This window comes from Pyxicephalus adspersus, chromosome 8 (genome assembly GCF_032062135.1).
Source record: "Pyxicephalus adspersus chromosome 8, UCB_Pads_2.0, whole genome shotgun sequence".
NCBI lineage: Eukaryota > Metazoa > Chordata > Amphibia > Anura > Pyxicephalidae > Pyxicephalus > Pyxicephalus adspersus.
In genome coordinates this window covers 49,832,762-49,856,206 of record NC_092865.1, presented here as the reverse complement: position 1 = coordinate 49,856,206, position 23,445 = coordinate 49,832,762, and the positions used below count along the sequence as shown (strand labels likewise).

General features: G+C 41.2%; 1 protein-coding gene across 2 annotated transcripts in view; it reads left to right on the top strand.

The window, feature by feature from the left end:
• PLXNA1 (plexin A1) overlaps positions 1-22,693 on the top strand; it is a 224,154-nt gene extending 201,461 nt beyond the window's left edge. For both annotated transcript variants that reach the window (XM_072420537.1, XM_072420539.1), the window contains exons 22-32: positions 1,817-2,073; positions 6,009-6,075; positions 9,360-9,506; positions 12,163-12,322; positions 13,261-13,364; positions 13,651-13,747; positions 16,298-16,488; positions 19,338-19,507; positions 20,539-20,751; positions 20,837-20,987; positions 21,837-22,693. In XM_072420537.1, coding sequence (XP_072276638.1) covers positions 1,817-2,073; positions 6,009-6,075; positions 9,360-9,506; positions 12,163-12,322; positions 13,261-13,364; positions 13,651-13,747; positions 16,298-16,488; positions 19,338-19,507; positions 20,539-20,751; positions 20,837-20,987; positions 21,837-21,932 — 1,653 coding nt within the window. In that variant the 3' untranslated portion in view covers positions 21,933-22,693. The remainder of the gene's footprint in view (positions 1-1,816; positions 2,074-6,008; positions 6,076-9,359; positions 9,507-12,162; positions 12,323-13,260; positions 13,365-13,650; positions 13,748-16,297; positions 16,489-19,337; positions 19,508-20,538; positions 20,752-20,836; positions 20,988-21,836) is intronic.
• The last annotated feature ends 752 nt before the right edge of the window (positions 22,694-23,445 follow it).

The following is a 23,445-nucleotide window of genomic DNA, read 5'->3' as shown; positions in this document are numbered from 1 at the left end:
AAGCCAAGGATAATCAGCTTGGCTGGCACAGATCAGTGACTGGCATCTCCCGCTGCCATTTACCTCATCTGATTCTGCTCACAACTCTGCAGCACGTTCATTTTCGGCAGAAACTGGTACACAAGCTGATAGAAGCTGGGACGGCATCTTTGCTACGTCTCCCTCAAGGCTCTGTGGTGCAGGAAGAGATGGAGACAGGTCTGTCTTTTTAATGAGAGAACTGGAGAATTTATATCTTGTGTATATTGAGAACCTGCCAGGCCCTGTATAGCTATCAAAGCTTTTGCTGCAACAGTAATCATAGACAAAACTCACATAAATGCTGCTCGTCCTTATACTAGCCAACAAATGTATGTGATTTGTGTTTTGGGCTAAAATATGTGAACACCTGTTCAGCCGGTAATTCACAACTAGGGAGACAATGATGGAGGGTTGCAAAGAATCATTATTGGCCCAAACATGTTGGCATACTCATTCCAGCGAAAATTTCTTACCATTGGTCAATGGAGACGCACAGTAAAATAACATATGGGGTTAAGCCTAAGATCTGTGTCACTCTGTAACTTCAGAGCTGTGGCTGGTCTTACTGGTAAAACAATTCAATGACTTTATAACTCTCAAAAGCAATCAGAGCCAGTGGAATGAGGCGGCTTCATGCCGGAAGGCCGGAGGAGAGCAAATCCAGACTCAGTGTCCTCCATATCCCTGCGGGAGAACCTGTTGTGTGCAATTTGCACCCTACAAAAGAGAGCCACTTGGAAAACTACAGAAAATAATGCCCAATGAATATATTATGAATACGCCAGTGATTAATACCCCAGCTGCTTGTGTCTTTTTGTGGAGCTTTTTTTCTTCCCCCTCTTCCTCGCAAAGGTTGAGGACTCTTGAACTATATGAAACCTGGGTGATAATTTTGCCTAATGGCTGTATTAATCAGCAGCTCAGAATGTGTAAAGCACAGGGAGATGTCTGCAATGAGCTCCCCCCTCCCAAACTTCCCATTAAATGAAAAGTGCCCTGTGTTATAATGATGAAGAGTCTTCCTATCGCGTTGAATTTATACTCACCTGTTTCGTACAGTTCAGTAGTCACTTATCAGCGGCCCCTAAGGATTTGGGCTCTTTTATAGGTTATTTTTCCTCGCTGTATGCTTGAAATTGTCAGTGAAGCGCGTACTGCATTGCTGCAGAGACATTGAATGCAAAGGCTGCAGGTGTCTCATGTGAATTAAAGCTAAATTCCAGGTAAACATCTAAACACGGAGATGAAATATGTAAAGGGGCTTTTTCCTGCTGAAAGATATGTATTTCATCAATTCGTGGGACATACAGCTCGGCCGCACAGCCCGGTCTAACAGGAAAGGGGACCTCATTTTTCTCTAACATTTCCAGGTCTCCTCCTGATCCTCAGCCTTTGACTGGCCAGTAAAAGGAGAAGCAGTAGACTGATGAGCTCATCTGAACATCATCTTCTCAGCATGACCCATGGAGTACAGCACAATGGGTTGGTTTATTAATAACAGCATAAAAAGCCAATCTATGCTTTGCTGCACAGGGACTCCATGAGGCCGATGACAATTTAAATTCAAGTACTTACATTGCTTGCATTTCAGAATGCAAAATTTAATCATGTATCATGGAGACAGAGCTACAATATTTTGTGTTTTTTCATATACATTGTAGTCTTTTGGATATCAGCACCACACAGTGTATTGAAATAGTATTTTTATAAACCCTGCTTATGTGTTTACCTTAAAGGCAACAAAATATGTTAAGTATTACACATCTAAATATTGTGGCATGTGTGTTTATTGCAGGTCCAAGCCAACGTTGAGAAGGCTCTGAATCTTTTTGGGCAGCTTCTGAACAAAAAGCATTTCCTGCTCACCTTTATCCGCACTCTAGAGGCTCAACGCAGCTTCTCCATGCGCGACCGTGGGAATGTGGCCTCCCTCATCATGACGGCGCTGCAGGGGGAAATGGAATACGCAACAGGGGTTCTCAAACAGCTCCTGTCTGACCTGATAGAGAAGAACCTTGAAAGCAAGAACCACCCCAAACTGCTGTTAAGAAGGTAGGATAACATGCACGTAAAGCAACCCGAAGCTGTTTTCCTGCAAAAATTTTTCATTTTGAAGCTTTTTCCTCACTGCCTTTTCCTGTCCTGAATTGGAGGAATGTCCCTCCATGTTCTTGGTAATCAGAGCCGGTCAGACAAGTCACCCTCTGCAATACAACTGTATGAGGGCACTTGTGGTGTGGGGGTACTCTGCCAATATAGAACACTGGAGGTGAGGTCTGGTCACCCCATGGCTTGGCTTTGATTTTCCAACCCAGGGCAAAAGGATACAGTAGCTTGCTGTGGTCTTTTGAAGCTAAAGCTATACATTTCTTTGGCCATGAAATAAATATTGCTCCAGTAAGTGTAATATAATTTGCTGGCAGTTAGAGGTCATTTTTAGTATTTCAGACATGCTACTAAATTTTCTGTGTCTAATTGCTAACAGCAGCAAATGATCACCAAACAATTGCTTCACTATGGAGTATGCTAAGTATGCTACACAAGCATCATGTAGATGTTTCATGCACTGGATATCTGCAAATGATGGGAAATTGAGCAACTATGTGACATTGATCGCTGCTACATTTTACTTGTATAACTTTCACCATTTGTTTACCAGTCTTTTGCTAGTGATTATTTCCTAGGGCAGCATTTCTTTACCTATTTAACGTGGCGGATACCTTGAACTAGCTTCCAGGACCTCTGCTTTAATACCTAATTCCACAGCTCACCATACATTAGCATGATGGCCAGTAGGTAGTAGTAAGAATGCCTCTTACAATGTTGGTTATTGGGAAGAATGTCATCCTTACAGACAGCCAAAAAGAATATTAGTGTCACTTAAACTGACCTGAGATGTACAAACTGCTTTTTGCACCCCCAACAACCTCTGGAGGAACCCTAGAGTGTTTAGTTTGAATGAACAACTCAAAAATAGTTTTTGCACGTGGTTAATTCACCTTCATCTTTATAAGAGGTCAGAATAATGATTTCAGAAGAAGAATAACACTTGGCACCTACAAAATTGACTGTGCAGTCGTAAAACCCAATCAAATTCTTTGCTTTCTTTTCCCAAAAAGTTCTATAGACAATGTAGGCAGTGGCAGCTCTCCCTGCAGTGTCCACACTAAAGATGGGCTGCAGGGGACCATTAATGACAGCTCGTCATTGGTCCGATCTCGAGCACAATGGCGGGCACATGTGAAGATGATTAAAAAGGGAGCCTGAGCGAAATCAATCCCCGCAGCGAGCCAGTGCTGAAAGAAGAATTAAACACAATCGCATCGATTTCCGAATGCAAAAGCCTAGGTTCTGCTAAAAAATACATTATCTTCATTAATTCAATATCTTCCCATCCTCTCTCTATTGATCACCGGCCCGGTGACAGAAATTGCACTTCAAGGCTGTGTGACGGTCGGAGCTGGCTGTAAATGAAGCTCTTAATGCTTATTTATTGCCTCTCTCCTACCTATCTGTGTCAGCTCCTTCCAGGGCTGCTGGAAGCAGACATCGGCATGCAGGAGCCGTCCAAGAACACTGCTGTACACTGTCTCTTCCAATGCCTGAGCCTTTATGTCCTAATAATGAGCATTATTAATAACTTCATACGTACAGCTAAAGAGACCCTGTCACTGACCTTAAAAAAACAAAAATACACACGAAAATCAGGTAATTAAAATGCTTGAAACATCCTTTTTTTCCATAAATTTTATTTTTTTATGGTCTGGCAACAGGGCCTCTTTAATTAATTTTGGCCTCGTCTGATACAGAACTGCCTGCATTGCTGACCCACCAATGGGATTCCTACATTTAATTTGCAGCAGTGGATTCTGTTTGAGTTTATTGTAGGGTTAACCTTGAAATTTTTATTGATAAGGGCATGGAGAGGATGAAAAAAACATTTGCAGGGTAGATTTTGAACTGAGAACCCTTCAGCAGCTATAAAGGATTGTATGAGCCTGTTACCTGCAAAATTCTCCCATGTGTAGACATCCAAAAGTCCTGAAAACTGCTGCTTAGTGCCACCATATTTGATGTGACACCCATCAGACTTGGCTGTCACTCAAGGTATATCTATATAGTATTTTTTTTTCTTCACTATCACCCTTTGGCAATTACATAAAAGGTTATGTGGGGAGGTAATAGAGGGCCTGAGTCGGCACAGAATTGTACAAAGAAGGGGGCTATGATGTGCAAGGAGAGGCTGTGCTAGGTAATTGACTCTTCCTGTAGCAGTCAAATTTTCAAGCAACCAGAAATGTACATTACAAGTGAATAAATGACTGCAAGTAGGTATTGCAAATACTTGCATTTTCTATGATTCTTTTTTTTTTATGCCTCATATGTTAAGTTGGTGACATGGTCTCTTTAAATGACAGCACTCTGTGTAAACAAAATCTGTCCACAAGAAGCAACTTCAGCCTGCTCAGTAGACAGCACACTGAGGTTATCAAACCAAGAGATGCTATCAAAGTATACTTAGTCCATTAGCAGCAGCAGATCAGTGTTTGCCATGTCTGACAGGGAACGCTATAACGCAATCCTTAGCTAGTTGAGCACCACAAGTCCCCCGAGGACAGAAGGGATTAAGCAGTGTGATCTTCCTCTCCATGAACTGGTCCCATTTAATGGTGCATGAATCCATCTCATTATAGCCTTCCTGGCTGGTTCCAGCTATGTCCCCTTTGATGTCGGCTTCCTTTAGTTGCTTTTTACAAAAGTACGGCCTGCACTTTTTAGGCTCCCTGGGGCTAGTTCGGGCACACAGAAGGAGAGAAATGTAATTTATATTGAGATCAATGGAAAAACTGCTCGCTCGCCTCTGGCTGGCTTGTTGATTGTTACAGTTGTGGAGTCTGTGTCCGAGGGAGAAAGCCTTTACCGAGAAAGACGGGGCCACCACCCGGGTCTTCACCAGGCGGTCAGCTCACATTTCAAGCACACATTTACACCTTAAAGAAAATCTTTAGAAATAGAAAGGCTTCATATATGCTAATATATCTCCCTGAAGCCTAGACTTGATTTATATTTATTTTGCAATCTGTAGTTTTAAAACCCATCTCTGGGCAAATGTTGCAAGTTAAAAAAGAAAAAATTGTCATCATGTTGACTCATGGCAGTATTATCACCAGAAAATTTTGTAACCTGGGTGGGAAGAAGCAGTAGGTAGGTGGTGACCCAACTATTCAGTAACCACCCAAAAACAGCTGGGTGGTTACTAAAAAGTGCAGAGGGTGGTGCACCCAGCTAACAGGGGCTGGGGAAAAAACTGCCATGGTGACCCGTGATTCTGAGCTGCACACTGGGCCTGCCATCCGGCAGTCTTTTTTCTGCTTTCATTGTGTGATCACCATGTTTCTTCGGGCTCTTGAGAAATCTCCATCCATAAATGGCCTATGGGAAGTGTTTTTGCCACTTAGGCTGCACCCCAAAAAGTACCCATACATACCGAGTCCTTTACAGTAAAAGCTCAGATGGAAAAAATAGATTTTTTTTTTTACATGTTATGTTGTTTATAAGTTATGTATTTTATTGGTAAATGTGCCTTGGAAAATGGATACAATAAAGTGAGGTAAGTATATAAGTAAATAGGCTACCATAATGTACTGGGAGAGTATCAGCATTTGTATTTCCCCAATAATGTTTTTATTTTTCACATAACATCCTAAGAATTATTCAAATGGCATTTTCCTATGTTAAGTAATATTACTTATTACATATTATTATCACATAAGTCAATTGACTTTTGTTTTATTTTTCTACCTCCGAAAACCATTGACATGCCAAGTTAATATAAAGGTGACCTTTCAGCTCAAACTGATATTAAAGGCATGGCCTCGGGGTCACTTTGTAGATAATATAGCTGTGCAGGCTTTTATAGTGTCTTTGGAGCCCAATGAGAAACCATTAAAGTTTATAAGAGTCTGTTCTTTGTCTCGCTCTCTTAGGACAGAGTCGGTGGCGGAAAAGATGCTCACAAACTGGTTCACCTTTCTTCTGTACAAGTTCCTAAAGGTAAGATTCTGTTTGTTGCACATGTTATATTTTTCGGAATGAATTTGGGTGTGAATAATGAGTAGGCACAACAAGCTGGTCCAGTCTGGGCCATTTGATGGCCGCTTTGTACTTTGTGTAGTTTTCTTGCCCTGAAATACACATCTCTGTTAATAGCAAGCGTCAGAACTTTCCTCTTAAGCTGAGTGGTTTAAAAAGCACTCGCCACCTTTCGGAAAGGCTGAACGTACTCATTTAGTCTGCAGTAAGCTGGTGAAAGCTACCCTTTCTGCAGGCCCATGCTTAATATATACACCTACCTGGTCATTATGTGCTTTAAATATAACTCACCTTCAGTCTTTTCCCAGCCAATGAATAGGAATGTCCTGATGGGAAGTAACACTTCCACACTACATGAAAAGTGTTACCTTTCTGTCACTTACCAAGTCTGCCGTGTTTTCTACATCTCCATGTAGCCAAGTGAGCTGTGTAATCCCTAGATCCTGCTATTGTCACCTGCCAGTCTGTGCCCAGAAGGTGACATCAGGATTTCAGTATTGGCATAAAGATAATGAGATATTGTAGAGATTGAGGAAGGTTGGGTGTGATGTTAATGCGAGCTCTCACTTCGATTAGTTTTTGGCATTTATGGGCATTGCAGTAAAAAAGAATAAAGTGCATTAAGAGAAAAATAGTACCGTCATGCATACGGTTCCAGCTGCAACATAGAAGTCTTAGGAAAGATTTTCAGCAGAAGTATGGAGCCGCTGAACAGAGCGGCTCAACCTCAGCGAGTGGAAGAGAGTGGAAAACAAGTGCAGTTTTATCTTAAGGAGGATCACAGCACTCACACAGCTGTCCTTAAAGATTCAATGGATCGCTTGATCTTATTCTGCTGTCGACCTTCTATGATTTTTTTATTTATTTTTAATGGTTCTTTAAAAAATAAAATGCTCAATTGTGTGAGAGCAGTGTATTGTGGGAAACGGCTTATATTTCATTTATCATTGCTAAGTATCATCTTTTTCAGAGTTGTGTGCAGCAGAGATTTGGATATGTACACAAGAAGTGTCATTTAATGACTTTCTGCAAACAGTAATAAAATATAGAAGGGGCAAGGATCTATGTATGTATGTATGGCTTCCCTCTCTCTTGCTTTGGCTTTTGTATCCAAAGGCCTGCTTGGTTATTCATCACGGGTGTAATGAGACATTCCCTGCAAAGCGAGGAGGGGGCTTTGCTCTGAAGTGTTGAAAAACGCACAGTATTAGTTGCCTGATGAGCTAAATCTTGTCAATAATGCTCTTTCCATATTTGCGGCTTTTGGTTTGGAAATGCTGGCGTCTTGGCTTGCTTTTTTTATGGTTTTTATGAGAGAAGTGTGGTGGTTTAAATTTTTCATTTGCAGCCTGGCTTAGCGGTAAACAATACAGGGACACAGAGCCGAGTGCGCTAAGAAAAAAGGAGCCTGTGCCGAGATGAAAGGGACACAAAACTCAAGACAAAATGGGAACTGTATCGAAAGGGTTTTGTATTTTGCTATTCTGCTTAAAGCTGAACTCCAGACAAACGGCTAAATCCATGACTGAAATACATATAAGGGAGCCGTTTTAGCTGCTTGGTTTTTTTCTTTTTTTTTTCCCATCCAGTTCTAAAATTTGTTTAGCTCATTATAACTACACAACACAGCCCTATCTGGCAGTGTAGCAGATCTGACTGGGGTTTTAAGGCCACAACCCCATACCCCTGGTTTAATTCCATTGTCCGGTTTCAGGGTAGGGTGAGAAGAAATATGTACAAAATTAGACTATTGCAGTTATATTGTTGGTTACTAGAAGTCATTTCCCCTTTATGCCACTATGACATATCCGTGCCACCATGTAATCCAAACAGGTTGGTTTAATTTGCAGCAGCCCAAAATTAAAAATGATGTTCTTAAAAAAAACTCCCCTGTGAGTTTCTCTTAAATCATATAACTTTGTCCCCTATTTTGAAGAAATAAACTCAAAAGGCTATTTTTTTTATTTGCAGTCATGGTGTTTTTTGCCATTCCTTTTTTTGTGCAAAGATTTTCCATCATTATACATTTTATTCCATGCTGACGTGCAAAGATGGCTGCTTGATCACAGCAATAGGCCCAGCTTTTCACATCTATACCCGGCATTGAAAATGCAAAGCCCTCTCTCTTTTTTTTTTTTATCATCCGCCAGTTGGAGCGCAGGTGTCCCAAAAAAATCCTGCAGAATCCATTAATTACCCGTTGTGTGGTCAGGCGCAGATCCCGCTCCTTGCCTTCCCCAGGCTGAATTAATGAAGCTAAGTTTGCAAATGAACCATAATTTCAAAGACAAGCGCGTTGTCGGAAGGTCTGGGGATGATGTATGCCTGCTCTTGCTCGTTAGCAGCTGTCTCTTTAATTACTGCAGATGCTAACGAGATGCTAACAGCATATGGTGACAGGGAAGCACTTGCACTTTTGCACCAGAGCAGATCTGGATGTGAAAAAGTGCCACCAAGATACCGGTTCTGTCCCAGAAGGTAATGTAATCTTAGATTCATTAAACCTGCAGGGTCTGTGGGGTTTTAACAGCTCACTTTTTGCTTTGAACTACCCTTAAACAACCATGTTCTTGAGATGCTAGAAATTTGAGGCAACAAGATATTCAAGGCTTATTAGTTAAAACCAAAATTGAACAATTTTGGTAATATAACCACGCAAAGATTTACCAGCAACTCCACCTACCAAAGGCTGCCAGCAGAAAACAATAGGAGGGGGAAATAGAAGGCCAGTCACCCTGCACACGGAAAGAGAACAGAGGTGACTGGTCTGTATTACAGAAAGATCCTGCACAGAGACACAGGGCCTGATTTTTAAAAGCTCTCCAAGGCTGGAGAGGATACACTTTCATGAGTGAATCTGGGTGATCCAGCAAATCTGGAATGGATCTGATCCAGGATTCAAAAAAATTGCTAGCAAATGACTTTGAAGTAATCCGTTCCAGATTTGCTGGATCACCCAACTTCACTGGTGAAAGTGTATCCTCTCCAGCCTTGATTTATTAAATCAGGCCCAAAGTATAAAAAAAGTGGCTTTTGGAGCCCATTTTGGCTTTTTCTGGTGAATATTAATAAAAATGTTTTATTCCAGATGCCTATAAGCAGCGTGGCACTGCTATTTTTCACTTTATATTCTGGTTGATGATGATCTGGGAAATATACCAATGTGCCTAATGAGTTCATTTTGTCTCATTGTGATTGTAATTTCCTAGCCTGTAACTTACTATGTGCCCTCTGGTCCTGTACAGGAGTGTGCTGGGGAACCCCTTTTCATGCTGTACTGTGCCATCAAACAGCAGATGGAGAAAGGACCCATTGATGCCATCACAGGAGAAGCCCGATACTCTCTGAGTGAAGATAAGCTCATCCGCCAACAAATCGACTACAAGATGCTGGTCAGTTCACTAGAGAGCTATTCCTGTTCACTAATAAACCCCATTTCACTGACTCTAGCAGTGTGCATGTTGTGTGTCTTACTGAGGATGATTTGTGTGGCAGAAGCGGGTCTGTCCAGCTATAGTCTTCCATGTCTACTCACTGCCTAGGAATCATTCTGTTGAGGAAACAATGAAACGAATGGACGTTGTTTTGCAGCAGACTTGTAGGTAGGGCTGCAGCTGGACAGCCCTTGGCTAAACCATTCATGGAGACATCTCTGCTTCTCTAAACTCCCCCATTTATATCAGCACAAAAGGTGGTCAACCTCATTCACAAGTGATGGTTTCTGTCATCTGCCAGGTTCTATATCTTCTGCTAGTTTGGTGTCTTCAGTATCTGATGCATGCGGAATATGTGACAAACCCATTACCTGTGGGAGACATAAACTATGTAACAGAATCTGAGAGGTACTAGCTCCCATCACATAATTTTACTGTGCCAAGGCCCACCCAGAATGTAAAAATCTGTGTGTATCAAGTTGCCCTTTAAGTATAAAACCTCATATTAGTCATGATTTGACCAGCATAGCCCGCATTACACTACATTGCCACCCGCTATTCAACAGTCGCTTTTTTTTTTTCATTGGACTTTTTCTCTCTTTCTCCTCCCCCGTCCTCTCTCTTCTTCTTTTTTTTTCCTCTGTTTCCCACTAAACCGGCTCACCCTTTAATGGATTGAAGAATCCTTCCGATGGCGGGCTGAGCGATGAATCATGGTGCCGCTCGCCTCAAGTAAGTTTTGGTCCTAGCTCCATGCTTTGTGGCTGGATCCTTCAATCCATTTCAGCTTTGACTGTGGTAGAAGCGAGCAAGGTTTCCTTCTCAACCAATGCCAGCACATCTTATCGCAGAATGTCCAGTAACTTGATTGAGAAAGTTATTTTGCCCTTAATGGGCAGAAACAAATCTAAACCCTGTGTAAGTTTGGTGTCCACTCGGACTCAAGCTTTGCTTTCTATAAGGTCACTTGTTTCTATAAACACCTAGGAACCAGGTATTTACTATGGTTTCCAAACAGGAACTTCATCATCAGACCTCTTTGAAGGGTTTATCCACCTAAGAGTAGTGAAGATTGGCTAACATGGATGCAGGAGGTCTCCTCTTTGGAGTTCCATACAGATACCTTTATGGACAAAAGTTTTTGGACATCTGACCTTGAAATGTATCTATATGACATTAAGCATTTGGCCATCCCTCCTAATTATTGACTTTGAGTGTTTCCAGTGAACTGTCTATGACAACAGTTTGGGGAGAGCACTTTTTTTGTTTCAGCATGACTATGCCCTGTACACAGCGCCATACATGCACGGAATGACCAGTCTGTTGTAGAGGAACCGGCAATGAGACCTCAGCCCTACTAAATATCTTTGGGATTAATTGAAATGCCAAATATAAGCCAAGTTTTCCCATGCAATACCAATCCCTGACCTTCAAATGCATGGTAAATAATACTCATGGTTTTGGAATGGGAGGTCTAACAATCTTATATGGATATGATGGTCAGATGTCCTCCAACCAGTTGGACAGCATTGGTTATACAACCACAAAAGCAGTCTTCCCTGAAAAACTCCTAAAAACCAAAAAGATTTTCTGCATTATGAAAGTTGATTTCTGATTGGCTTTGATGAGTGCTTGCCCTTTGCACAATGTCATCTGCTGTACTATATAAGTCTAAAGTTTTTCATCCATGCTTAGAGAATTTGCAGAAGTCGGACAAATTCCAGATGGAGCCGATCTGAGATAAATGGCACAACTCTGCACAAAACAGCTCGGACAAAATATGCTGCTTGTCTTAAATAAACTTTTACCATCTGTACTTCTAATTAATTCAGCAGTTTTATTATAGCCCAAAACAGTTTATTCCCCAAACTGGCAGTGTCCTAATAGTAGGCTGTGTATGACAATGTGTCTGAAAGAAGGACAGACATGGTGAATTCCATGTTCTGCCATTTTAAATCATTATCTGCAGCGTCCGCAGCTTCTATATAAAACCACTGACTTTCCACTGGCAGTGGCTTAGCAGCAACAGCATGAATAGAATAGGTCACTACTACATGGTGCCAGCCTGTTTTCTAACATTCTCATCTTTGATGCGCTTTAAAGAGTACTTACTGCTTGTGAATATAATTATTTTACTTTAGACAATATCAGTTTGCAGCAAGCTATGACTTTTTTTCTAATATCTATTAGTGGCTAATAATTGGTTGACATTTTTGCTTACAATCCTCTGGTTTCCAATCTGCATTGAAGGAAAAAATAATGGTTGCTACAAGCAACAGAGAATTGTTCATTCTTTCCATTATGCACCACATGTCCACATTCAATGGTCTCCTCTTGCTGCATGCCACTCAAGGACATCAGGAAAGCTTGTTCCTGTTCCTAGAAGCTTGAGAAATGCTGCGGGGGTGACGGCATGGCAGCGAGTTTATTGAGCATCGGCAGTGCCTGTCTGTACGTCGCACCTGTGCTCCCATTTCCTGTGGGGAATGATGCCTATTAAAGTCATAAACTCTCTATCAAAGAAACAAGAAATAATTGAATTAGCTGATTGCAGGTCGCAAAAAACTCCCAGCCGTTCCTGATTTTTATGTCACCGTTGAAACTTTCTCCGCAGACGCTCAATTGTGTCAATCCAGAGAATGAGAATGCCCCGGAAATCCCGGTGAAGGTGCTGAACTGTGACACCATAACGCAAGTGAAGGAGAAGCTGCTGGATGCTGTGTACAAGGGAGTTCCGTATTCTCAGAGACCCAAAGCTGGAGACATGGACCTTGGTAAGAGGCCTGGGGGTTCTAATGGTGTTTGTAGTTGCAGGGCAATGCCTCACGAGGAGCTGACACTCTAATGTTCCTACCACAGCCATACACACTATAGGGAGAGTTTGGTCAGAAGCGTGTGATGAGAATATGGGGACAGCATCAATGGTCCTAAACCCAGGACTGCAGTAATGCAAGGCCATTGTTCGAGCCTGCAAAACTAAAAGCAGGGTGCTCTATTTATGGATCTGTATCCCTTCTCCTTACCTTTTGGAGGCAACCATTTGCAGCACTCTTGAATGTCAGGATTCCTTATCTCTAGATTTGTTCCAGGTCATGTGCATGTGCCATGCATTGACAGCCAAAGTGCAGAAGGTTCCCAAAGTAGAGGTCAGCAATGGCAGTCCTTATACGTTATGACTTAGGCCCATTGATGAACATTTTAAGCAGTTGGAGGCGCTACTCATCACTCTCCAACCCAACTTTGGCATATTCTCCTTGCATTGTCTTGCTCCTTTGGAGTCCCTCATAAAATATCCAGCATTCTGGGTATAGGGAAACAAATGGCCTACTCCCATGATCCAGTATTTGGGTCCAGCAGCCAATTGCTAAGCCAGAAAATTGTCACATATGGAGGTTGATGATAAGAGTACTGGTCTCAAAATATGAGCTTACCCAAAGTTTGGACAACAGGTGGAGTGTTGGGAAGATGGAAGGGGTTTTTAAAGCAAACTGTTGCTTGACCGTGAATGGTCAGAGTCTGTATAAATGAGATTATGAAGTACAGCTGTTCTTGGTACTAAACCAAAGAAATGGATTTTACCCATTCAGCAAAACTAAGTAATACAAGCTATTTTCTGAATGGATACTGTACAGCAGATTCCTTGCATTCTGTTTATCTGCTGATGCCAATAAAGTTTTACAGCTCATGTTTTATTGGGTTATCCTTTTGTCAGAGTGGCGCCAAGGCAGAATGGCCAGAATTATTCTACAGGATGAGGATGTGACAACCAAAATAGACAACGACTGGAAACGCCTTAACACTCTGGCTCATTATCAGGTAAGTGAACTTTCTCTGCCATTGGTAAAAAGTATTTTTGATTTTGTCCAAACTATCCAAGTGATATTTATTTAGAAGAGGTATTATTACTGAAACAAGCTGCAGTTCTGTTAAAGACCCAGATTGGTTGTACATTGGTTTAACAATGCACTTTTGTTATATAACTGACTGTTTATTTTCATTGTTAGGCTTAGTGTGTGTGTGTGTGTGTGTGTGTGTGTGTGTGTGTTATACAACACATTATATGATCCATATATCTAAGTTTGGGATTTGTGTCCTTGTTTAGGTTATCGATGGATCTTCCGTGGCTTTGGTCCCCAAACAGAACTCTGCTTATAACATCTCAAATTCCTCAACGTTTACAAAGTCTCTGAGCAGATATGGTAAGTGTATGTGTCGGGCTGGATGCAAGTTTGTGCTCTCTGAACAATTCGTATTTTCTGTGATAAAATTTGCAAGGTAAGAAGCTGAGTAAGTGAATTATTAGCAGGAATGTGGCTATTTTGCTAGTTCTGGGGAGTTAAAAGGGAATCCTAATTGTATTGGATACATCTATTTTGTATAGAAGACAAAAGATTCCAAAAGCAATACGGGTTAACTAAAGAGACTTAAACACTTAAGACTCCTTTCAGTTGATTGAAGTTTCACTGATTATGAGCAAGTCAATGAGTTTTAGTAAATGGCCTTTTTTATTTGACACAGCTATCAGTGATACAATGCCAGAAACATACAGAGTGCCTTCTGCTTGGTGGATAGAAAACCAAATATTAATTTGCAACATTTTATATTAGCATAACCATCCAGAATAAAGTGTCTTTGTAAATCCCTTGCTTGCCCACCTAATACTCCCTTACCTCCATCACAGCAACCAATAAAATACCCCATGTCACCTATCCTTAGGACTGTCCATGTACTCTAAATGGGTATGAAGTGACAGTGTCTCTTAAATGGGTTACAAAAACATTTTCCCCCCCAAACGTTTTTATCCTTGTAGCCCAGACCATAATGAAAAAAAAATCTACATTATATACACAGAATTGCTACCCCTTCCTAATATACAACACAAACAAATGTCAGTATGTTGGAAATACGCACGGTTCCTCTGTTTTCAAAATCCAATTTTTCAGTATGTTCCGATTTGATCTGTCTCAGTAGTTTAATCCACCCAGCAGCACGGCACTTTCTGATTGGCTGCGGGCCGGCTGCCTTGCAGAATCCCACGCCTGTCGGGGTTCCTAAAGCTACTTTTGTCAGCCTCATAATAAAAAAAGAAAAGAAAATGCCGGCGGTTTTTGTTTTCTGCCGTGGACTGTAGGATGCCAGTGTCTGATCTCTGTTTATTTTATAATAAAGGACTTGTCTGGAGGTCAGGCAAACGCCGTCCTTCTAGTCACTAATTAAAGCTGCAGAAGCGATCTCAAATCAAAGGGAGTTGATAGTGATGCTAAAATTAATTATCGCACATAACTAGCTTTGAAATGTCAGAGCTGGAACGAGTGGCTGCCTTCAGCTTCTCAATTTGCATTGTAGGTGTCGTTTAGGAGAAGGGGGAGGGGGGAGGGTCGGCATAGAAATGAAACATTATTCTGCAAAGCTTTTGGGAACTGTTCATTAAACGCAGAGAACGCTTTGCTAGAAGAGCCTTTGAAGACTGGATTCTGATGAGGAAGCTGGAACCAACCATTTATGGGATGTTTAACTGATTCCTCTCCAGGGTCTTGCTGCATTTTGTTTTTCTCAAGCGCTGTGATTGGGTGCATCATGTACACGGAGCCAATGTTTGTGATGGGCTGTGCAGTCTGTTCACAGGTAGTTGGTGAAATCACCAATAGGGTGGGTTTGTTAGGCCTTGGGTGCAAGAAGTGATAAAGAGATGAGAGGGCAGGGGACCTTGCTGTAGATGCACTGCACTGATGGTTGAATGGCATTTTCTGGGCAATTTCTTCCAAAAATGCATAAGCACTGCAGTCTTCCATAGAAGCCTGTGTGACTGGGTGAGGAGGCAAGTACAGGGCATAGCCACCCAACAACAGGCAGTCCTCCAACAAGGATCTTCAGTGCAGGATCATCAAGGCTTATTGTAATAAAAGCTGCAACTTTCAAAATATTAAAAATGTTTAATTAACATGTTTAACCTTATATGAGAATTTAGTATAATTGTGTTTGCACCTTATTTAGTTGTGCCAACTTACATATTTAATTCAGTTGGTAATGCTCGAAGACCTCATCAACCTGGTGTCACGATATGAACCTTTTTCTGTTGACAATCCAAATTGGGAGGTCATGTTCTGTTTTTTTGCTGAGCAAATCAAATTTATCAGTATGCTAGATGTTCATGATATCAAATGAGCCATTTTCTCTGCCCATACTGTATCATATCAGTTTACAAGAAGCTACTGATATCGAAGTACTTTTTTTTTGCTGTCAATGGCTTTGTTTCCCTCAGGAATTTACAAGCAGCATCTTGAATTAGTCTTCAAAATGGCTGTCCCCCCCCCCCCAATATGTGCACCACACAATATTTCATAGTACATTTTTTTCCTTTCATTTTTTCCATGTCACAGTCTATCTCCATCCTGAACCGTGTTTCAGCGGTGACAGAACTCAGATGAAAAACCATTTTCTCACAGATGGGGTCACGGACTGTAAGCTAAATAGATAATAACAGCTAAAATGTGGGATAGATGGAATGGAAAATGAAGACTAGATGTTGCAGACAGATGATTATTCAGATATTTGTGAGATGGTGGAATGTGATGGAGATGGCGAGGACTGTGATTATTGTAATGTGTTGGCAGCAGTGAAGCAGTTCATGACACCACATGAAGCCTAATTAGGACATGGAGTGATGTCTCCACTGCTATGGTGGAGTGGGGACTGAAAGGCCTTATCTAAGAGTTCCTAATGCTCACTCTGTGATCTCTTTCCTGCAGAGAGCATGCTAAGGACTGCATCCAGCCCGGACAGCCTGCGCTCAAGAACCCCTATGATCACCCCAGACCTGGAGAGTGGAACAAAGCTCTGGCACCTAGTCAAGAACCACGATCACCTAGACCAACGTGAGGGTGACAGAGGCAGCAAGATGGTGTCTGAAATCTATCTCACTCGCCTTCTGGCAACAAAGGTAAGAAGGGAATTTTGGCAAACCACATTCTGTCCCATATTTTTAGAATGAACACAGTAATTACAATTACCAATCTATCAAAGCATTATGAAGTACGGTCATCAGTACTCTACTAGGAACCGGGGCCATCAATGAAAAACAGGGAATTCTGCTATAAGTTGGGCCAACTGTCGAGATGCAATAAAGTTTGGTAGGAACCAGAACAATACTCGAAGCACAATAGACTTTGATAGGAACTAGATTATCAATAAGGCACAATGAACTTTGGTAGGAACTTAGGGCCATTGTGGAGGCTCAGCAGATTGTAGTAGGAATTAGGCCCATCAGCAAGGCACAAAAGACTTTGGTTAAAGCCCTAGCTATTATGAAAAGTGTACTGGACATCAATAAAAACTAGGCCTGTGGGCAGCATGTCACCTCTGACAGAAATCCAAAAAGATTGGACTGACCTGGGAGGCACACACACATTGCTCAAGGAACCCCAAACAACCTCTGTAGAGACTAGTTGAGAAACACTGATCTGTAGTAAGGGACACCATTTGGGTTTAGGCTTATCACTAAGGTGCAAGAAACTTGGCTAGGACCTAGGGCCATGATAGGGTTGAGTAGAAGTAGGATCTAGGCCTATCCCTCTCTGAATTATGACCATAGCCAAGGCTCAATGCCTTATGACTAATGTGGATGTGTATTTTTACGTTAAAGCCCCAATTCCTAATAATTTGCTCCAGCAGAAAAAAAAAAATCTAATTTTTGCATTCTTCATGTTGACAAAGCAGAAGCAGGACCCCTATGTCCTCCTGCTAATGCACAGCCTATTTCCCACGGTTCTCCACCGATGGCAGTGATTGGCATTATAATTTAGCCACTTTCCTGGATCAGCAGAAAGGAAGTCAGTAGAGAGGGAGTTACAGGCTTTACAGCAGCAATCGATGGGTTATGACACAAATTAACTGCTATTGTTTTGTAATGGTCGTATAAAAAGGAATTCATAAGAGGTTCTTTCAGTAAACCCCCAGCCATTGTTAAGACATTATGAAAACCCACATTAATTGCACTTGCTGTAAATATCGTTGCGTGTTATTTATATCCGCTCATCTCTATACATTTCGGGCCTCGGTTAGTGGGATATATATTTATTTAACAGGGAGCTGTATTTATGGCTTGCTTATGGATATTAATGGCTATAGGAAAGATTAATTCTTCCTTTAATGAGCTTTTCTGCGGACTCTGAACCTTCAGCAAATCTTCCTCGCTACATAACGTCTCTACGAGTGTAATAACTTGTAAGTCTACGGGGAATCTTCTCGCGCAACAACAAAATTAATTGCAAACGCGGGAGGAAATATTTAGGCGTATTCTGAAAAATTCCCGTTGTATTTGTAGTGCTCCCACAGGAAATACATGCTTTTATTCCCTTGTCGTGGATTCTGGTGCATTTTATCACTATGAGAAAAGATAATATAAAAAGCCTTATTGCTGCCATTTCAACTTACAGATGGAAAAGGCATCCTGGGGATGTTACCGTTATTGGGGCAAGTGTGCATTTGTAACATGGGTTTCAAATATTTCTGGTTGCACCTCAGAGAATTCTACTATGCGGTTGGGTAGGGAGTTAGGGAGTATGGCATGACTTTTTTCTTTTATAAATAGGTCTTAATGGATTTTGATCGGGGGGTGCTAAGCTTTGCAAGCTGAAATACTACTTTCCTTGACAAAACATGCATGATCGGGACAGCTGTAAAGAGGTAGAGGTTGCTGGAAATGGGAGTTAAATTATTGAAATTTTAAACCATATACAGTGTTCTCCCCAGTCCATTTTAGCCGGGCACACCACCCGGCAATTTTCAGTAATCACCTGACTGTTTTTGAGGTGTTTACTGAAAAGCTTGGGCACAATACAGGGGCCTTGACCTACCTATAGCTTCTTCCCACCCAACCTAATTTTTCTGGGAAGAATACTGATATACACACAAAAAGTGAATTCTCACTGCACCACATTCACCCACATAGTCTTCTCCCCCTGGCTCAGGTAAGGTTTTGCTTCTGCATTTGCACATTGAAGGGCTGTCTTTTTCTTTATATGTAGATGAAGGAGTAATAGCTCAAAGTCTTCCAGTGTGTTGGAAGACTCCTCTCCTTCTGTGTCACTGTCTGTATTAGTCTGTCATTTGTAACCCCTATTTAATGTAAAGCACTGCACAATATGTTGGCGCTATATAATTCCTGTGAGCGATAACAAGCACTGCTGCCACAGGTTCATTATCGTTTTACTGGTTTAGTGGCAGAAATCCTTTGCACTTAGAATGCAATTAAGGGGATGAATGTTTTTTGTTTAATTCGTGAAAAAATCATGTGCCTATGAAGTGTGATAGTGAGGAAGATAATAGTTAGATAATAGATAATAGGGATAATAGTTATCACTATCCTGGGAGCAGTGGAGGAACCCTGGATTATTAAGTTTTGGGGTATGTACAGTACTAGATCGTTTTTGAAAGGGATAGATGACTATTTTGTCCTACAAAACTGATCATGGGATGGCCCTAGTGAGGGAAGAAAGTGACGCTACTCTGATAAGGTTTAGAAAATTTGATTTGTGTTCAGAAAAAGCCAGTGTGGCATCAATGGCCAGCAAAGTAAGAGGAATTCTTCCCACTGACCACCACACTAATATACTGTGAGCTGTAATTATAGTAATTAAAGAAGCGGTTCCCTGAAGTCATAAAAGTTTTTTTAAGGGTTCCCCCATGTTAGTCTAGTTCAGTGTTTCTTGACCTATTACACATCAAACAACAATGGTTACCCTAGATGTACCTCGTTGGATTCTAATCATTCTTGTTTCTTGTCTCCAGGGCACCCTCCAGAAGTTTGTAGATGACCTTTTTGAAACCATATTTAGCACGGCACACCGCGGCAGCGCACTACCTCTCGCCATTAAATATATGTTCGACTTTCTGGATGAGCAGGCCGATAAGCACCAAATCACAGATTATGATGTGCGGCACACATGGAAAAGCAACTGGTAAGTGACCTTAACTTAAAAGTTTTCCTCTTGGCTCTCCTTTCCCTGTGACTTTCATCCTCATTAATAGCTCCAGGCTCTGGAAGGTCAGTGGGACATTTCTGTAGTGTGGAGGTTTTCTCCTTCCCAGTTCTGTCTCTTCCTTTACCCCCTTTAACCTTTACTTGGTGATACAACTGGGACACCCCCCTCCCTTCGTTACTGATGCGCCGATTGAATTTTGCCGGCACTCCCTCTGTTTCCAGCCAGCGGGATATCCCTATGTATGACATTTGTAATATGGCAGATAAATTGCTTTTCTATGGTTCGGCGGCTGCCAGCAATTAGCAGTGGTGGCTGGGGAAATGCATATATACTTATCTTAACCCATCAGTAGATGCAAGAGCGGTGAATGGGAAACTACCAATGACATCCAGAATAGCAAAGTGAAAATGTGAGAGCTAGAAGCCAGGTTTCAAGAGGACATCTTGATCTCATCAGTGAAGTGATACAATGCACATTACTATATAAATCAATCTACTCATTCCTTGTAATTCGGGGGAAAAAATGAAAGTTTTGAACTTAAACGGATATGACCTTGGGCTGGCTATAGATGGAAAGAGGTCTCTTGTGAATAAAGAAGGGAAATATTTTATATTGAAAAGCAAAGAATAATGACCTGCTCACAGAGAAATGTTCCAGTTAGTGGGAAAATCTCCGATATTTGTAATGAGTACCATAGACAGAGATTCTTCTAATAAGCCTTAAAATATACCTTTGCTTTTTCCATGCAGAACTAAGCAATGGGATAAATTTAATGACCCCCTCCCTCCCTGTGTTATTATATTCCTTTCAAATTCACTCACATGGACAGCCCTGGCTCCAAGTTGTTTTAAACATATGCTTACACAGATCTACAGATTTTGGGCATGGCCTGGGAGGTTGCAGTTTCAGCCAGAGCCTACAAACTCTAAAGAACAATGTGCTGCCATTTTGACTTAATCCATTATTGGATGGGGTTAGTAGATCCTTACTATGGTTTTTCATTTCAGTTTACCCCTGAGGTTCTGGGTGAATGTCATCAAAAACCCTCAGTTTGTGTTTGACATCCACAAGAACAGCATCACAGACGCCTGCCTGTCGGTGGTGGCTCAGACTTTTATGGACTCTTGTTCTACGTCAGAGCACAAGTTGGGCAAAGATTCCCCCAGTAACAAGCTGCTTTACGCCAAGGACATACCCAACTACAAGAGCTGGGTGGAGAGGTAAGAAGTTTGAGTAATTATCATTAAAATATATATCACACCTTCCAAACATGCCATGACTTGTCATTGTGACTGCCTGTTTCAGGTATTACTCCGACATAGCCAAAATGCCAGTAATAAGCGACCAGGATATGAGTGCGTACCTGGCCGAGCAATCACGGCTGCACCTGAGCCAGTTCAACAGCATGAGTGCCCTACATGAAATCTACTCCTACATCACAAAGTACAGAGACGAGGTGAGTGCAAACTGTGGGATCTGTGAAAACTAACAATGACTTATCTGTTTTTAATGACCAAGTGCCTGAGCAATTGGAGGTTCTCCATGTGCCTGGTGGCATCACCAAGCTGGAATATCTAGTAAGGAGATCTATGTAATCTATTGGAGAAGCCAGTGAACAAAGTTAACCTTCAACTACCTATATCTCTATTTATTATATTGCCTAAAAGCTTGTCCCAGCTCTTGTTGAACTGTACACAGTGTTTCTTTTACCCCACCGCCCTGAGGCGTCTCGAATTTGCCGATGAACTTTCATATTTAACAGTATCAACACAGACATAATTCATGCTATTAAGGTGATGATAATTGTATTGGTAATTTATGAGTCAGTAATAGGTGTTTTGACAGTCACCAAATGTCAAAAGGGGCAGCAATTAGGAGTAAGCAAGGACATGATTATGTGGGGATGGGTTGCTGATTGCTGCTGTCAGCTCAATACGGTGTGAACATACCGGGAGGGGGGGACGTTTAGAAACAACAAATTGTACAGCTGAAACTTTCTTCAAGTCAAAAGCACATTAAAGGGACACAGTTTGGAAACCTCCTTTTGTGCAGACATCCAACTCCCCAGATTTCTGCTGGGTGCCATCATGGCTGAGATATTGAGGTATACAACATTTATTTAGTATTTTTCCACCAATGATTGCAAAGCTAAACCCCTTCTTCTCCCCACCCCAATTCATATTTTCCCATAAGCATGTAAAATGTGTTTTCTCCCCATGGTCCAAGTAGAGGTATGCATTTTGTAAGATCATTGGTAATTTTAGGTTAAATGACCACTATTTCTAATTTGACTTTTCAATTGCAGATCTTAACCGCGCTGGAAAAAGACGAACAAGCGAGGAGGCAGCGGCTACGAAGTAAATTGGAACAAGTTATCGACACAATGTCGCAGAACAGTTGAAATCCACGAGGGCTGCGCTTCAGGGTCGTAGTGGTAAAGGAGTGAGATGGTGGCATTGCTAAAACTTGACCACACTCCCAACGCATGTGGCCTTTGACAAACCGACAGACTGCAGAACTGTTCTGGAACTATCTTGAAAATCATGAACAAAAAAAAAATTTAAAAAAAGCTTACATGTACATAAAATTAATTTAGAGAACATTTCAAATAATGACATAGAATCCTTTATAAACACTTTTACGGACTCCTAAAAGTTCAGTACAAATTAAGATATAGATTTAAGACCATTTTAAGCTGCCTGTATCAAGGGGAAGATGGTGCTTGTGGCGGTTGAAATGTATCAAGACGGAAGGACTGGACTTTGTACGACCTTCAAGAAGGCAGAAGAAACTCTCGCCCACCTCCTCCCTCCCCCCTTCCTGCCCTGCATAGACAGGTAGCAGATCCGCCCTCAAAAAGAAAACCTCTCTCTCTCTTTGGCTTTTTGCCACCTAGTGTTAACCTGCTATATTTGCACAATTTATTGAAATTTTGGGGTTTTTAAAGAAATAAAAAAATAAAGAAAAAAGCAATCGAGGAGAGAATAAAATCTTTTGAAGGGAAGTTAGTTCTGGAAGACGGAAGAGGAACTTCAAGTGCTGCCCACGGATTTCCCTGTGAGTACGACAAATTATTCCAGAACCTTTCATATTTTTCTAGACTATATTATGTGCCATGTTTCATTTCAATGTTGTTTTAGTGAATAAAAATGCAAAAACAAATTATGAATTTATGGAGTATCAAGCTTTGCAAGATGTGGGAATGAACATGATCACATCAACGTTGGCTTTTGATAGAGGTGCGGGAGGGGGGGGTCCTGCGCACTGAGATGGAGAAAGTATAAAATGCATTTCAAGTTTCTTACTGAAAACCCCCTGTATGTTATTTTGGAATGAATTGTGAGTTTTATTTTACAATTATTGTTGGATATGTTTCAGACTTAAAAAAAGAAAAGAAAAAAAAAAAAAGAATATATATTAAGGCTATTGGAAGCACATTCAGAATCGCGGCACCTGTTAAGCGAATGTACATAATACAGATTGGCTAGCGAAGTGAATCCCAGAATGCTTTGCTGCAGTAGATAACCATGTGGGCATTAATATATAAAATCTGTGGCCTGAAATGAATGGTACAGGGTACCGAAGTGTCATTTGGTTTTGTTACTCTCCTGATAATTTATTAAGCACTGCGGATCTTGTACTGTTGCATACAGTTGGTTGTAGTTAACATTTAGAACGCCCCTTGAAAACTTTTCGTTGAATGTAATATTGACAGGACGAGGTTTAATACCAGAGCTGCTTTGAGCATTCCAACTATATTTCTTTTTTTGTTACTGTTATGTTACTGTTTTTTGGCTCATTCATACAGGCTACAAAATTTGTCTGATCACTGAGAGGAGTCAGCAAACTACTGCCAATCAATATAGACTGTTAATTGCCACTTAGTCAACAAATGTTGAAAGGAAGGTCTATTT